Genomic DNA, 17,402 nt, shown 5'->3' on the forward strand with positions numbered 1-17,402 from the left:
CAGATCTCCTCCACAGGGAGTACAAAGGCAACCAGAAGAACTCAGCAAAGCACTGTGTCAGTCACAAAGTTCACAGGTCATTTCCAAAGTGGAGAAAAAAAACAATGGTTGAATGCTATTGTTTGCTCTCTTTTTAATCCTTGTTCCAACCTGAACAGCAAGAAATTTATATTGTTCATGTGGCCCTAATTTCAGTGCCTCATCCCTGTGGCTCTCTGTTCCTTCCTTCCTATACTTAAAACCCCATTATACTGAAATAAGATAATACTAGACAAATAATTCTGCAGTTTGGTACACACATTTGGAACAAAAATGTAGCTATTTTGTTGTTTCCACTCAAATGACCCAGTTAATTTCAGTGTTAACATCAGCTGTCAAAACATCCACTTAGCAGATTTGCATCCCTTATTTATTCAGAAAAAAAAGGTGCAATAACCAAGCAGTTATCAGAGAAACAGAAAACACTACACAGAATGGGTGTCTATGTTTAATTCTTGTTATTCCATCACTGTCTATCACACACTTAGTACATTACATTTCACACTTGGCAACACATAAATAAATCAAGACAGTTTGTGTCCATACTGGAGATACCATTATTTTCCTTTTGGGACTAACACAGCCCAATGAAGCCCATGTACCATGTCAGCCTCAGTGTTCTAGTTGCAGCTTTCCCACACAGCCTTTGCAGAGCCAGCACTGCCACCTGTGCCCGCAGCCAGAGCCACCTCTGCACTGCAGTGTCACCACCATCCCCTCCTCTGCTCTGACCCAGGGCTTGGGGGGGACACACGACTTTATCTTGGCCATCTCTGGAGCCAAGGAAACTCTTCAAGGTGGAAACAGTGCCACCATCCTGGAGATGGTTTTGTCTGCTGCAATGTTTGCTTAGCCCATATGAAGTGTTCAGCTCATTCCTTGCTTTTCCCTCCTTGGAGGGAGAGCACATTCCCACTCTGAAGGACAGAAAAGCCCAGGAGAGCAGATCACATCAGCTAGGTGCTTTCAGCTGCACTCCATCCCACAGCCTGCCTTACCTGTGTACACAGTATCCACGTTCTCAGTAGGAAGCTGCTTCCTGGCAGCTGCTCTGCGATACACCACGTGTGTTCTGCCTCCTCCCTCCTCCTCCTCCTGGGCCCCCTTCTCCAGGGGTTCGATGAAGAACTCGTCCTCGTCCGTGCGGATCATGCCAGCCTGCAGCACAGGGCAGAGATTGAACACTTTGCATTACTGCACATACAGCAGGAGCTGCAAGTAAACAGCTACAATATGCTTAAGCACACTTTAGTGCTCTCTAGAGAGCAATTAGGATGCAGAGAGGAAACCAGGTGAATTCTTTATTAGAGCAAAACAAAGCATCGTTTCCCAACTTGACAAGTAAGGGCAAAAGGGACAACTCTGAACCAAAAGGACTTCTCCTTGAGCCACACAAGCCAAGTATAGGTCTAAGAATCTGTCTAGGAAATCACCCTCTCCATTAAAAAACATCTACAGTGAAAGTTACTATGACCTTAGCTATCCATCAGGCCCAGGCCACTCCAGTGTTTACTATTTCTGCTAAATAAAGGATCAGATCAGTGCCATAAGCTGGTTCTGATGTGCAGTTCAACAGTCAAAAGTTGTAGAGTCAGCCTTTCTGTTCAGAAGCAAGATAGAAAAATACTGCATCTTACATTCAGGCAGCTAAGCTTTGTGATTATTTCCCCCGTGACACAAAGAGCTCAGCCAACAAAATAATCTTTCAAGAATTTGCCACAACTAGTTTGAGTGTCAGTAGTACATTGCTAAAAAAAAAAAAAAATCATCTTATTCAGACTGGACCAGATACCCTGGTATGAAAATATAAATTTGCATTTCTATAAAGCACCTCAATGGAACATCACCAAACAATTCTCATTGTGTTCAGGAGAAACCCTTATAGAGACTGAAAACTTTAAAAAATAAAAGGACTTTACATCATCTTTATGCAGGTGAAACAACTTGGGCACCTGGATCACCTGGGCTGGTCTCCTCTTGAAGTCCTGCCCAACTGCAGGAGGTCACAGCAGCCAAGAGCTGCTCTCAGAGATGGTTGGCTTGAATCAATTTTTTCTGCATGTTTGCACATCTGTGTTTGAGAACTTCAGCTAGTGAACTCTCAGCCTGAAGACAAAGTCTTATTATTAACACAAATTAAATCGTTCCAGATCCAACCTTCAGAAGCTCTTTCATCACATTCTTTCCCACACTGCCTAGAGATGATCCTGGAGACTGCAGTTTCAAACTTGCACTGTGACTCTCTCCATCCTGCTATCTGAGCTTCTGGGAGCCTAAATCCCCTGCTCAGAGAAGCCTTACCTCAAGCTTCCAGGGCAACCAGTTTGGCTCCTTTGAACCCAGTATCCTCACTTGAAACAAGTGCATCTAAACACACTTACCCTATTCCAGCACTTAAGTTCTCATATAGCACATATTTTTCTTCTACAAGCAGCAAACTACATTCCTACTGCTATAAATACAGTATGTTCACTGGTTCCCTCCTTGGAAAAATGTCAGGTTCATTTGTCATGTCTTAACTTACATTAGGCAAAATTTCCAGTCCCAGAATTCATATATATAATGTATACAAAAACAGATTGGAGAGGAAGAATTAAAGAAGCAATATTATATCAAAGCAATTTAAGCTGATGCCATCCTGCCTGTATAGAGGAAACTGAATTTGAAATCATGTCCTGTTTCCTCTTAACTAATTTAGATTCTGCATCAGACAGAGAAAAGGTGAGACCAGTTCAGCAGCTCAAGGAAGTCAAGACAACCAAGAAAATAAGTGCTGAACCCAAAGAGACAGCAACTGATCTTTTACTGTAAAGTGGAATACATGAAAAATTCAGACTTTATGTTACTCTCCTTTTAATGTTATTCTAATTGCATTACACACAGCTTTCTTCTGGATATTAAATATTATATCAAGAAATTTGGAAATCTTTTTATGATAAATGCACAACTAAACATCAAGAAGGAACAAGCATTTGCAAGTTCAACAGCACAGGGTACGATGCCATACATACACCCAGGAGAAATACAGTGAGAGCTTGACTGTCATGTGAAAAATATATGATGTTGGTTTTAGCAAATGAAAAAAGCATCATAGTTATGCACATGTTCCTATGTATTTTTGGATACATTCAGCCTAATATTAACTAAGCAGCTAATGCCAGACCTTAGTTTGGAATGCAGACCATAATTCAGGATACAGGGGAATGCTGCTGTACAGTGTGTGCAGCAGGGACTACTGATGGGGGACTGGAGGAATTTAGACCTTCTGATAAAATTAAGAGGGAAGCAACTTCTGCAATCAGTGGTTTAACTGATTGGACAGAGAAACAACTATTATAGGTGAACTTAGCTTTCAGGGTATGTTGGCCTTTTGGAAATGAAAACTGTTGGTCAGAGTGAATTCTCCTCTCTGAGAAGATGACAGTGACAACCTGGGACACGCTGTAAGACTAAACAGATATTTGAAGGCTGGATCCAAGACATAAAACAGTGCTTAAACACTGACATTTACTGCAGATCATTGTGCCTGCAATTGCCCCTTTTTTGTGCAGGGCAATTCATGTGCCACTGGAAGCTGCCAAAGAGCAGGAAAACATCAGGTGTTCTGATTCCACACTCTGCTTCTTGGATGGACATAACACCATTCTGTACATCCCCACTACTTCTGTAGGGATGTAGAAAGGAAGGAATTTTACCTTCAAACACAGAATCATAGAATCTCCTGAGTTGGAAGGGCCTCCAAGGACCATCAAAGCCTAACTCCTGACCCTGCATGGTTGAATATTCTTTTTCTCATTTTAATCTTGGACTACACTGGAATTTCTCTTTTCTTTTAGTGCTGAGAAACACATCAATTATTTTTGATCAGAATTATTAGGAACGAATGTTTGTTTGAACTGTAAAAGAATTTTATATTTTTGTATATTGCATGTCCTACACAGTCTTTGATTTAGCCAACACATTGTCATGAAATAAAATAAAATAAGAAAGAATGGCTGTTTCAGACTTTAAGAAGAAAATTCATTTAGATGGCAAGGCAGAGTTCCTACAGCAATCCACAGTTCAAGTCATCTGCTTAATAATATAACCACAGCTATAAATGATTCATTAAGAAATATGTGGGGCTCCTGAAAGTCTCCACCACACATTTCCTTACTGCTTTGAGCAAGACATTTAACCTCTTTACTTCCATTTCTCCACCTCTGAACCAGAATAACAACAGTCTTGCAGGATAATTGCAAGGCTTGACTTGGGGTTTTTTTTTGTCAAATGCTTTGAACATGAAAAACTCAAGATGAATCGCCTAATGCATTTTTTTTCTGATACTACTCAGAACACCCTCAAAAAGCCACCATGAAAGGGAGATTGCTTTTAGTCATCAACTCAACACTGGTGTTGTGCACAGCCAAGCAAGCAATTGGGTAGCAAACAAGGCAGCAGGGGTTTGCCCACATCCTTCACCTTCAGCTTCCATCAGTCCTGTTCTTACCCAGGGCTGTCACCAGCCCTGTGCCAGCCCCCCATGCCAAGACCACTGTCAGACAACCACCAAGTTTGTGATGGCAACAGAGAGCACTAAAGTACCTGCAATTTCCTGGAGAGTGCCTCTGGATGACTAAAATAGAAATGCTGCATTGTTTGAGCACAGCCTTCCCTTCAACTGGAAGGGCTTCAGAAAATCCTTGGACTGTCATCACTGGACATTTACTCCACAAGATATGAAAACAGATTTAAGCCTTTCAATTACCCATTCCCCCAAAAGTTCTGAACAGAATCACAGCAGGTGCTTTCACTAAGAACTTAAAAGTACCTGCTATCTATAGGGTTTTTCTATCCTGTACTGCTCACCACCCATCCCAGGAATGTTGTACTTCCAGGCATTGTGGATTAGCAGTGATCACCCTGCACTACCACCCTGCAGCCACATACACACTGTGCAATCCCTAAAATCCATAACCAGGCAGGGGACTGTGCATCTCCATGGAAAGAAGTCTAATTCTGGAAAAAAATGCTAAGCTTTTACCTCTTCCTCTCTTCTTCTGGGACTTTTAACCTGAAACTAAGCTGAATATGGGAATATTGATGATGGCAGCTGTGACTGTGTCCTGTGACTAATGAAAATATAAATTAATAGAAAAAGTGTTTGCCTTTGAAATGCACCAAATTGTAGCAAAGAGCCTACAGTATCCCACTATTTCCCAAAGCAGGACATCCCCAGGCCTTCCTTCCAAGGGCTTTTAGATCCCAGCTGCAAATTACTCAAGTCAAGCACTGCTTGGCACTCATTAATATGCATTAAAGACTAGAGCAGAAAACACTTAATCAAAAGGAAACGGCAGTTCAGAGAATCAAAACCTCTGCTAAGGTTAGCAAGGCGGTTATTTAGAAGTGAAAGCCACACAGTAAAAAAATCACAAGGAAGACTGAGAGTGACTGTCCTAATTATGACATGAATTACACTGATAAGCCACAGATCAGTCCCTTTGTGGATCACATGGAGTTGGGGTCTAGAGTTCCACTAATCCCTTTTGAGGGTAACAGATCCTGTGCATCCCTGGAGACTTCCTCCCAATGCTTTCAAGGACCACAGGATCTAAATGTACTGGTAATGGCCACAGCCACGTGGGCTTTCAGCCCAGGTTAGTGACACTAATCCCATCCCACACGATGGAGATCTCCTCTCCAGCCCAGGAGACCTGCCAGAGCTTTGCCACCACACCACAGAGCTCAGCTGAACAGCAGGTTTCTTCTCCTGTCTCAACATCCCCAGCCCCTCCTGCATTTCCAGAGACATTCTTCAGAAGCCTAATTTGACAGAAAAACTGCCTGGCATATTTAGATCTACAGAAAACTCCAGGTATTGGAGCGTTGGCTCCTGTGGATAATTAAATGTCTCTCTGGCTCTGCACTTGGTGAGCGACTTAATTGTCTCCTCATTGCATTCACATCACAGCTCTTGTTCTGGCTGTAATGAAGTAACCCATCCAGGGGCTGCTGCAGGACTCCAGAGCCTCAGCCCATCCTGCAACCACAACTTTAATTAATGCTCATTTTCTTCCTCATTAGTACAGATTTTCAAAGTTTCTCATTGCCATATAAAGGCGGATTTGCATCCCAATCTCTGAGCACAATACAGATAGGAAGATAAAATTAAATGCGAACAAACCTGAAATTAGGGGTTTTTTTTAAATCCATGTAACTGGTTAATTAATTAAATCAGTAATCTAGAAAAACACTGTTTCAGAAACTCTTAGAAATAGCATTTCTCTAAACAGAGAAAGATCTAATTTTTTTGAGTATTTGATTCTGAAAGAGGCAACTAGCAAAATTACATACGTGTGCATGAACAAATCCTAAATATAGTCTTGAAAACCAGGCTATTTTCTTGACACAAAGCAATGTATAAACTATCTGATATTTACCCTCAGTGCCTGGGTTGTGAGCTTGCACTCCCTGCAATGCCAGTGAACACTCCAGATGGGAACTGGCAATATGGGATTCCCCCAACAATCAATTCACAGAGAATGAATCTGAGAAAGACTTGCATTTAAATGTAGAGTTGCCAAAAATACTCTGTAGATGACTTGAAAGGGAAAACATTTCTATTTTCAGGACAAGATGTTGAACAAAGTCTTATTCCATGTTTATATCAACGTGCTTTTACCTAAATACACAACTGCCCTACATTTGACCAAAGTGGCACTAGCAGAACAGAGAATTTGCCAGCAAATCCCATATGTAACTTCCATGATCCTTCTCTAGGTCTTAGAGCCACAGGAACATGCTTTCTCCAGGCAACAACGGCTGTGTCCTCCCTCTAAAAAAGTCAAGTACAGAAATACTCTTTGCTCAATTACAGTAGAATGAACCTGATGCACCAGGAGCTCCAGTGACTGGTGCAAGTTCACCCAGCAAGTCTGTGGCAGAGCTATGGACTTGGCACAGACCTTCCAAAGTCATCCCTGCCCATGTAGGATCTCTCAGTGTTTTCCCTCATGCAATGTGTTCATTCCCAATCACATAGTACATTGATTCAGGAACAGATGAGTTTGGAATTTTACTTCCACTCAGCTTAGCCTCATGTAGAAAAAACCCCAAAACCTTCTTATGTTATATTTGCATTTGATTCTTTGAGATCATGCCTCCAACTACTGAAGCACTGCAGAGGAAGAATTGTGCAGTGCTGCAAATTCATCTTCCTTTACAGGAGGAGAATGGAGGTACTGAAGGAATTGTGGCAAATATTTGGAACATACTGGCACTTACTGTGCTGCATGCTGCTGCCCTCAATCTACACTGATCTATTCAGGCCCAGACTGGATGGGGAAGAAAGTTTCCAACTGATCATATATATTTCTGTTACTGGTAGTATTTTTCAGCTTTTCTTTTCAAGTTTGCAGTTAAGTCATATTATTTTCACATAGCCTCAAAAAAATTAAGGGGGAAAATAATTATGGATACACATAAGAATTACACAGCCAGACTGACAGAGAGGCAGAGCCTTGTGGGTCACCCTATGGAAGCTGTGTGTCCCTTAGGGCCCCCATTTATGCTCTGCGTGGGGGTAAGGTCACATTTTTACCACACTTTGAGATCTACTAATGAATAGCACCATACAGGAATTATTGCTACTAAGAGTTCTTTCATGACAGGTTGCTTTCTACAGTCCTTGTTGCTCAGGGGAGGATGGGGTATCCATCCATTCATGCATCTACAGACTTCCACTGCTACCAAAAATAAAATTTTGTCCCCAGAGCCCAGCTTAGTCACTACACAATTGCAGGTGTGATTGATAACAGCAGGGGGACAAATCTGAGCCAATATAACCTGAAGTTAAGAGAGCTGCATTAGTTTATAGCAGATGGGAATCTGGACCCAAATCTTGCAGTTTTATGGTATAATTCATTTTAGAAACTCAAAAGGGTTTTCTGTGGTTTTTAAGAGACACAATAGTGAGACAGACTGTGTCTCATTCTCAGGGAACCATCGAGAAAACAGACACAATTAAAGTGATTTCACAAAGCAATGCCAGCAGCAGGGTCCTGGCCAAAGGGCCAGGCTTTCACCAGTGAGCAATGCTAAAAACATTGCTTTCAACTTCTCTGCCTTTACAAGAAAATTACCAAATTCTCACCTCTGTCACTCAGCACCTGCCCAAGGCCAGCAGCAGCAGAGCAGGGCACAGCCCCAAGAACTTCCTCCAGAAAATCTCCTGCCTCTGTCCCCACACCTGCCCTGTCCTAGCAGCCATGCACCTATGAACCCTCAGACATCCCAAGACACAAATCTCATTTTCAGCAAGGTTAGGTAATATACAAACCCAGAAATTTCTGTATTTGCCACAGATACTCCTTTTGCAGAGCACAGCCTGCAAAAGCACCAAGAGGCTCTGAAGCAGGCAAATTCAGAGCAGACCTGGGAATCAGAGCAGAGGGAATAGCCTGGCACCTTTGCCATCTTCCACCTTTCAGACACCTCCAGCACCAGGAGCAGGATCCTCATCTCCCCTGAGCCCAGCTGTGAAAGTGTTGCAGTTGTGTCACGTTTCAGAGACAAGCAGTTCCTTTAGCTAAAATAATGCATAAGCAAGAACTTTTTGGAAATTCTCTAGGCTTGATGCCCACAGGTATGTAGAATTCCAAGTGGGAAAGAGGTGAGTTATTAAATAGCTGTTAAGAATGAAAATGATAAATGTGGCAGATCTTGCAGACTCAGGGGATTGTAAACTTGATTGCTGTTGTTGCAAGCAGGGAATAGTAATTGCAGTGCCCTGAAACAGAGTTTCTCAACTTTAATCTTTCAGAGAGGAAAAGCATGAATATCAAGTCCATGAATTTGCTAACAGCAAGATCCAAAAAGATTAACTTTCCCAATTTTGACACATAGAACCATTTGAAATAAAGCATTTCTGAGGACACTTTGACAAAACACATAGTTGAGTCCTACCCTCAGCAATAAAACTTAATTGACATTCTGCAAGAAAACAAAACAAGTCCAACTGGAAGGCTCTTCAGCTCAAACCCTCACAAAATGGGACAGTTGCTACACAAGTTTCTTTTCAAAAATATGTTTGCTTAAGGCACAAATCACCACCCACTTAAGTCAACGGGCGTCACATTCATAAGTCTCAAGGCCAGAACTTATAAATGGATTCATAAATACTAAAGCAGTTTAGTCTGATATTCTATGTAAGACAGGTCAGAGACATTTAAGCAAAGCACCACTGCAGCCTTCCAAAAACTGTCTGCAGCAGGGCTGGAACAGATCAATTAATGGGTAGGAAACAGAGTCCAGATCTTTGCTATGGTAAACAAGATAAAAAGATCCAGACTACAGAAAACTGCAGAAAATTGTTTACTATATTAAAAAAAAAAAAAAAAAAAAAAAAAAAAAGCTTAATAAATTAAATTCATCTGAGTGGAAACTCAGCATTTAAAGTAATTGAAAGTATCTTATAAAAGTCCTGACTCTTGCCTTAGGAAGATGTTCTGCAGCAGCAGTTTGTTTCAGGGGATGTGTGAGCTGCAGAGCACAAGCTGCAGGGCAGCAGGAGCCAGCCCTGGCCATTCCCATCTCCTGCTCCTCCCAGTGCCACCCCACCTGCTGTGGCAGCAGCCCCAGGGCCCCAACAGCCCCTCCATGGGCAGGTTCAGGGGGCTCACCCCAAAAGCCCCACCCTAGAGCCCAGTGCCCCTGCTCTGCAGCCTCTGACATTTGCACCACAAGGAAAGCAAGACCCCCAGCAGGTCAAAATTCCCACCTGGGAGAGAGCATCTTATCTCACACACACTTCACACTGTTCCATGCAACAGCTCATAACCCAAAGGCAGCCACAGGTCTGGATTCATGGCTTGGAAATCAGACAGGATCCTTCTCTGCTAAATGCCAGCTTTACTCTAACAGGATGCCCACAATGGTGCAGGAAAACAAAAGTAACAAAGGGTTGCTGCAGCTGGGGCTTGTTTTTCTTTTCACATCCTATATCCAGGCTTACTTTAACCTTCTTTCTCTTACCCTGTAAGGGAGAAATGAACCTGGAAAGCAGTTTTTCAAATGAGAGCATGAAAACCTAATGAGAGATGAGCTTTCAATTTTATACTGCACTCAGCTGTAGGCTCCCAGTACAAGATGTCAACAAAGTGCAAGATACAGTACAAAAACTAAAATAATTAATCCCTGGAGGAACAGGCTTATTAAGAAGGATTAAATCAAAGAATTAATGTGCACTATTTGTCTGTGTGACAAAGACGAAGGGAGGCATATGATAACTCTCCAAGATCTGAAAGCATAGAAAAAATAAGAATTGCTGATGAGAAAAGCTTGGACATACCAGGAAACAAATAAACAAAAAAAAACTCTGACAAAAATTTTAGCCTATGATATTATAGGCAGTCTTATGCAAAACCAGCTCAAAACTTGTCCTTAAAAATCTTTAAAAACCTTATAGTTTACACTGCTGTAGTACCTTCAGTTCAAGGACAAAGGTTTAGGCATCACAAAGTAACAAAGACATTTTAGCAGACTTCTGCAGAGGAAAAAAGAAAGAACATCAGCTGAGTTCCAAACAGGCTCAGGGAGCTCAGCAGTGGCTGGTGATCTACATCCTTCAAAAAGCAAAATCAGACATGAGCTAGGTTCAGCCACCAAAGACAATCACCTGCTACCTGCTGGTTTTGAAGACCAAGGTAATGCCTCACATGGACATCTGGTCAAATGTGGCTCATGCCATTTTCTTTCCCTCTTTTTGATCACCCCCATTTTTTTATGGTTTTCACTGTTTGTGTTTTTCCAGATATTTTTCCTCCCCCCAAGGCTGCAGCTACTAATAAAACAATTCAATAGTGTGAGAATTGAAGAATAAGAATGTTCCCTCTCTTGCTTTGACTTTGGCTCCAGTAACCATAAACTTTTCCCCATACTCCAGGAAGCACAAAAGGATTTAAATATCACACACAAAACTCCAAAGGACAAAACCACAGTTAGATAATAACTGTAGAAAGCTGAAAAAATAGGAAGTGTTGCAGTAGAAGGTAGACTGGTAGTAATGTTTTATTTTGGAAAAGCACCTATACACTTGGGCAAAAGTTAAAAGAAAAGAACAGTTTTCCCAAAATAAATAGAAATTAATATCCAGCAGCACTCAGGTAGTTGGAAGTTGGACACAACATAGATTGAGTCAAATGGAGCCTGTAAAGGAACATAAGAGAGTATGGAAAATAAAGGCAAAGCAAGAAGCATAAGTCAGCCTGTAAATCTTTCAGAACTACTAGAAATCAAATTACACACCATATGTCAGTGGGCTAATGTATTAACACCAGAAGAGCTGGGTTTGCACCACCACACATTCTGGTAAGTTTACAACTGGTGTGTGCTTATTTGGACAATACTACTACTACTACAGAAGATATTAAGCCAGCTCTTCTAGAGGTGGGGTGGTTTCCATTATTTACATGTCTATAAAATGACATGGCTTTCTCACTTAAAATCTTATGGGATTGTTTTATAACAAAACAGTCATTATTAATTTAGATTACTAGGCAGAGAGAAAAAAACCAAACACTTGTAGTTCTTAAGCCAACAATAATGCTTAAAGACTTCTCAAAGTCAGTTGTTCCAAGTACAGTTACAAGAACTGCAAGCTGGGAATATGGGTCAGAGGAAATACTCTAGTAAAGGTGCCAGTTATCTATCTCCATAAATACAGAAATCATTAGTCTTCAAGAGAAATTATCAGATAATCTGTATCTATCCCCCCCACCCCCAACTGTAAAGTCAATTATTGCAATTGTGTCTCTAAGCCCTTTCTAGAGGAGGACCAAATATCAGCACAGGACAAAACAGCAGAGAGCACCAAGGCTGCTACTGAGGGTACCCAGCAGGGACATGGGGGCACCCAGAGCCTGACAGAAACATCCCTCAAACAGAAAACAGAGGTTCCAACCAACTCCTGCTTATCCCAGACCAGACAGGGGAACTTACACACTAGAGGTGAGTTGTGACCAGTGAGCCACTGAGCTCCACAATAAATTTCCAAAAGCTTTTGTAAAATTACAAAGGAAGTCAACATAATCTTTGCACTTCCACTTTGAATTTGCTGCCAGCTACACAATTTAGATTAGAGACAGCAGTATCAGGAGCCCAAGAGACAGAACTCAGGAAGATCAAGGAATGAATGCACAGGAGCCTGTCAAATGGGAGATAACACTGACAAAAAACTAAAATGCTTTGTTAGAAACATTTAACCAACCAATGCATCTCACCAAGTTCTAAATTAGCTACTTCCAGCTCAGGTGAGGGAAGGACAACTATTGCAACAAGTTCAATAAATATTTCTTTCCATTTCACTCTACAAACTCAATCAGCACCAAAACAGAAAAAAAAAGTATGTTTAAATACAGGATAAAAAAAGACAGGACAGATGGCATTGTTTTGTTGTTACACAAGTCAGTCCTACAGCTGCACTGAAAACACGGGATGCAGGATGCCTGCAAATACAACCAAACTGAAATGTTTCCAAAGAAGTTGAATGGGAATGACCACGATCTCAAACCCATCCTACTTTCAGCAGGGAGACTGAAAACATTAAATATTTGTTTTAACATGAATGAGCAGGACAGAGAAACACAATTAATGGTGTGATAAGCACTACCTGAAAGTCATCTCTTCATTTCACAATAAAGAGAGTATCAATTAGATTAAATATTCTTTCCCCTGCCTCCTTCTACCTAAAACAAATCACAGAGTAACTCTACAGTTTTGATTCTCCAGCTGACATTTTACAGCAAATTAAAGACCTTCAATACAAATAGCGAGGAGCCTCAGAAGCTCCCGGGTGCCCCAGAAAGAACCAAAGCAGGTCTGGACATCTTAGTTTTGGGCTCCTGCCAAACCAAGAGACTTTATTAAATGAAAATGTCCAGAGGATCCTAAAGAGAAAATCTCTTTTAGTTTATTTGTTTAACCAGTGATATTGCTTCACATTTTTGGGCTGAGTTTGTGCTAGTAGCTTTTTGTTTTTACAAGTCAGTGTTCCAGATGACCCAGGTTTCACAGGACTTACACCTACTGTGACAGCTTTACAACCTGTTGTAGCTGCCCCCCACAACACAGCCAAAGCCAGGCTGCTCTTTTGGTAACACTGTCAGGTTTCCAGCTCTCCTTCAACAGGTTTCAAATTCTATTTAGGTCCCTCATCTCTATGGTAACTGCCAACTCCACGGAGCCTCACAGCACCGTGCTGGAGGAAAGCCATCCCCCATTCCTCACTGGGGAAATGAGAGCAGGGTAAACTGCATGCCTTGCCCAAGGACATGTAGGAACTCTGTGGCAGAGATGGGAAAACAAATGTCCTGAAGACCAAGTCCAGAGCATGATCCACAATGTGCCCTTTTCACTCCTACCAGCAAAATCTCTCCAGTGGCTCTCAGCATCAGTCACTTCCAACCCAACCCAACCAACAAGCAGGAGAAGTGTAGGATATCTCATTACCTGCTGCTCCTGTTCTCTGCTGCAAGGAGTTGGTCAAGGGATGACCCCCTCTGCCAGCTGCTGACCACCAGCACAGCCACCAGCTCTGCCTGGCCATGGCACAAAGAGCTTCACACAAACACACCTCCATGGGATTCATCTGAACTCTGGGGAAGCAGGAATTTCACAAAACTATTAAGGTTGTTTTAAAAAAGTTTTCCAGATTTTATCATTTTTCACACAGCCTGCAGTTCTCCTTCCTGGCTTTTGAAAAACGACCCACAGCTGTGCTTTGGATCACAGCTGTGACTTCTGGCAGCAGGCAGAGGAGGCCCAAAGCTAGGCTGGGGTAGCCAGTGTCACCCTGAGCTATCTGGGGTTCTCATCAGCCAGGAGGGACCAGTTCCCCTCACTGGCATGGCAGGGTGAGGTGTTTTGGGTTCCTGCACTGTCACAGCATTTCTGAGCTGTGAAATACCCTCTGCATCTGCTCTCCTGAGTAGAATCACTGGGACAAAATTACCACATGTATGAAAGGCAGTGGGGAAGATACAAGACGAAAAATCCAATCAATGTTGTGTTTTCTTGCACTTGAAGGCAGTTTTCTCTCTTGTGTTTGCTCCTGCAAGTGTTTGTTTTGTTGTACTTGGTCTGTTTTGGTGTTATCCAGGCTCCTACCAATTCTCAGCATCTTATTTTCACATCCATCTTTTCCACAGGTCCTGAAAATATCCTCTGCCTTTTCCTAAGAGCTTGCTGGGCTTTGTCTGTGCAGAACAGATGGCACAACACTCAGCTTTGCTTTAGTAACTGGACAAATGCAATTGCTTTGTTCTGCTCTGCTCACAGCTGCTGGGTGAGCTGAACCTCTGCAAGCCAAGGACAGGGATGCTGTGGCCATCAGCTGGCAGTGGGCAGGACCAGGCACTCTCCAGATCCCCTGGACCCCAGCTGGCCTGTGGGCAGCATGGATGAGCACAGATATGGCTTCTCCCAGCTGGCAGCACAAGGATCACACACCAATTGGCACCTTCCTGCACGTCCTCACGAATAACAAACCTTGGGAAAGCACTGAAGTGCAAGGGGAGGTAGGGAGGACCAGAAGAACAAAGGAACAAGATATGCTGGCTCTCCCAGAAGAGCCTGAGGATAAGTACTGTCATTTTTAACCATATTTCAACTTCTTAAGCAGCCTTCCATCACTCAGAATTACAGTTTGTGGAAGGAACTTGTTCCATCTTGGAAAGCCAGAGGCCATGTAGCCTCGTGATAGCAGAGTGGGATCACAGCTTCTGAACAGAGCCAAGCAGTGACAATTAACCCCTGGCCTGCCAAGCACTCTGCTCTGTGGGCAGACACATGGAGCAAACCATCTCTGAAAGCTGTGCCTGGTGATGTGTGAAATCTTTAAATACCCTGCTGTGGCCAGGTCATGTTGTGCTTACAGACAGAGCCCACTCCTTCCTCCCACAGTGGCAGCTCCAGGTTAGTGGTCCAGATTTGTTCTGGACACAACTGCCTCAAAAGAAAGAAGATGATGAGTTCACACTCCCAACTGATCACATCAGCAACCAGAGGTGTGTTTGAAGGAGTTTTTCCTCCTTTTCCACAAACTCACCATCCCATTTCAAAGAGACCACAGGGAAATATTTCAGGCCACTTCAATTCAGTAAGGAATTTTCAGATACACATTTTTGGCTCCCATTTAGGATAACACCCATTAGAAACATGATAAATTACCATGGAGAGGGAGATGTCATTTTTCAACCCATGGAGATAATCCTAGAGGAGGAAGAGAGGAAGCAGAAGGAAGTAATGAGCTCTGAAGTCCTGCTTTGGGAAAAACACCTGTGTAGAAGAAAGGGATTAATAAAACACCTGTGTGTTCCCAGAGCTCAGACTCCTCCTGATTTACATTGGACTTGTGATCCTCAAAGCATTATATTTGGGATGTCTTTGTTTTATCAGCCAATATTAATACAGACAAAACTTCAAATGCATTAACACATCCTTGATTATAAACACATCACCATGTTCATGGGAACCAAATGATTTTAGCATGAACCAACTTTTTCACCCACCCACCAACTCCTACATTCATTCACAAGTGGTCACTAAAGGTAGTGACACAATAGCTCTGACAGAAACAGTCTTTGGGATCTACTTCCTACCTTGAGCAAAGAGGAGGTAGAAATGAGAGCAGAGAAGTAAAGGCCAACATTTTTCTATAAGATTTTAAGGTTTCTCTTATAGAGTTTATGCTGATTTTTTATAGTTTATTGGAAGAAAAGAAAAAAAGTCATTTTATTTCAGTCTCAGAGGAACTGAAAACTACTTATTTTTTATTTGACTCTTTTCAAACCTCTTTATGTATCCCTCAAGAACGAACAAAAGTTTGCTTTTTTTCCACATCTTCTAGAGATTTTTCAAAAATTAGCATAATGCTTTAAAATTAATTGCATTTTTAAAAGAAGAATAACTTCAGCTTTCTTGCAGGCAGCTAGTGTAACACGTGATTATGCAAACCACAACCAATATTTTGGTGCCAAAAATACAACTCAGCAGAGAGACATATAAATACTGGCCAAACCTTGGAAAGTTCGAGTTACAGAAGTAGATAACAGAGCTCTCCTTTCAGCAGCTATTCAAATTTCCTTCCTTTTAAACTTCCTTGGAAAGGAATAAATTAAAAATCAAACATCAATACAACTTCTGCACCATTTTTTTTATTGCTTCTATCTCATGGGGTAAGCTAAATCACACCTTAAAAATTCTTCCTAACATCTCCTTTCCAAAAGCAATGTCACTCACTATGACCAGAGCTCTCTGCTCAACTCCTGGGGCTATAAAAGCAAACCCTCAAAAAACTACAGAATTCAGGTAGCAGAAACTGGGTTTTAGAACTCTGTCCTCCAACATTCTGCAACAACCAAGGCACTTGGGACACATGAAAGATGTGGGCAAACAGAGGGGTTTCCTATTTTACAGGTAATTCAGAGGGGAGAAATTACTGAAAGACTCACTTACTTTCAAATTCCTTTTTTCTTTCTGCAAATGCAAACTTGGGCATTTATAGATTTCTTAATAGATCAGTATTTGTACAACTTTTATAGAGGGCTAAAATCAACATGAAGGTATTCTTAACTACTTACTAATACTACTTTAAAAAGACCTGAAATAATCAAATATTTGTATGCATAAAAAAGTGACTTGCTTTGCAAACCTGAACCTAATCTTTCTTCAGTGAAGAACACAGGCAAAGACCAGCCAGGTACCTGGCATGTATGTCTAGAACAATAGCCAGGGCCTGATACTGGGAGGCCCCTGGGAATTTTACAGGGAAAAAAAGATCATTACATTAGAATGTAAGCACAGCACAGACCATGTGATTGCATTATCTAATGTGACCACAACGTTTTTCAAAAGCGTTGGATTCATATGGAAAACATGTGGATGGAGAAGCCTTGGAAGAAGCTCCTCCATCTGTCACCTTTCCCTCCCTAAAGTGCTGCCTCACTGAATAGTCAGGCTAAGCCTGCAGCTCTTCCCAGCAAGGAAGGGACTAACCATACTCTAAATTCTCACTGGAAATGCCTAACCTGGAATAGTTGCCACTCTAAATATCAGTATCCATGGCTATAGCAAAGACTTAGACACTGTGCCTAACAAGCAGTGCATACCTAGGTGGATCTGGTCTCATTCTGTTGTTCTGTAGAAGGCAATGGGTGAGTTAATGGGCTGATTTTTGTTCCATTTGTTCTCCACTGGTTTGTTCTGCATCTTTTTAGTTAAGCTACTACATCATATTGAGTGAGTTAATGCTCATTAATAATGCACACAGGTTTATTGGAATTTGGTTTTTTCCTCTTTGCTTTGACCCAAGTATAAGGAACTTC

General features: G+C 41.8%; 1 protein-coding gene across 1 annotated transcript in view; it reads right to left on the bottom strand.

Moving 5' to 3' along the window:
- ADAMTS2 (ADAM metallopeptidase with thrombospondin type 1 motif 2) overlaps positions 1-17,402 on the bottom strand; it is a 172,785-nt gene that overhangs the window by 108,831 nt on the left and 46,552 nt on the right. Inside the window, exon 3 of the mRNA XM_033073023.2 lies at positions 1,038-1,197. Within this exon, the coding sequence (XP_032928914.1) occupies positions 1,038-1,197 (160 nt within the window). The remainder of the gene's footprint in view (positions 1-1,037; positions 1,198-17,402) is intronic.

The sequence above is a fragment of the Catharus ustulatus genome, chromosome 15, assembly GCF_009819885.2.
Source record: "Catharus ustulatus isolate bCatUst1 chromosome 15, bCatUst1.pri.v2, whole genome shotgun sequence".
NCBI classification, from domain to species: domain Eukaryota; kingdom Metazoa; phylum Chordata; class Aves; order Passeriformes; family Turdidae; genus Catharus; species Catharus ustulatus.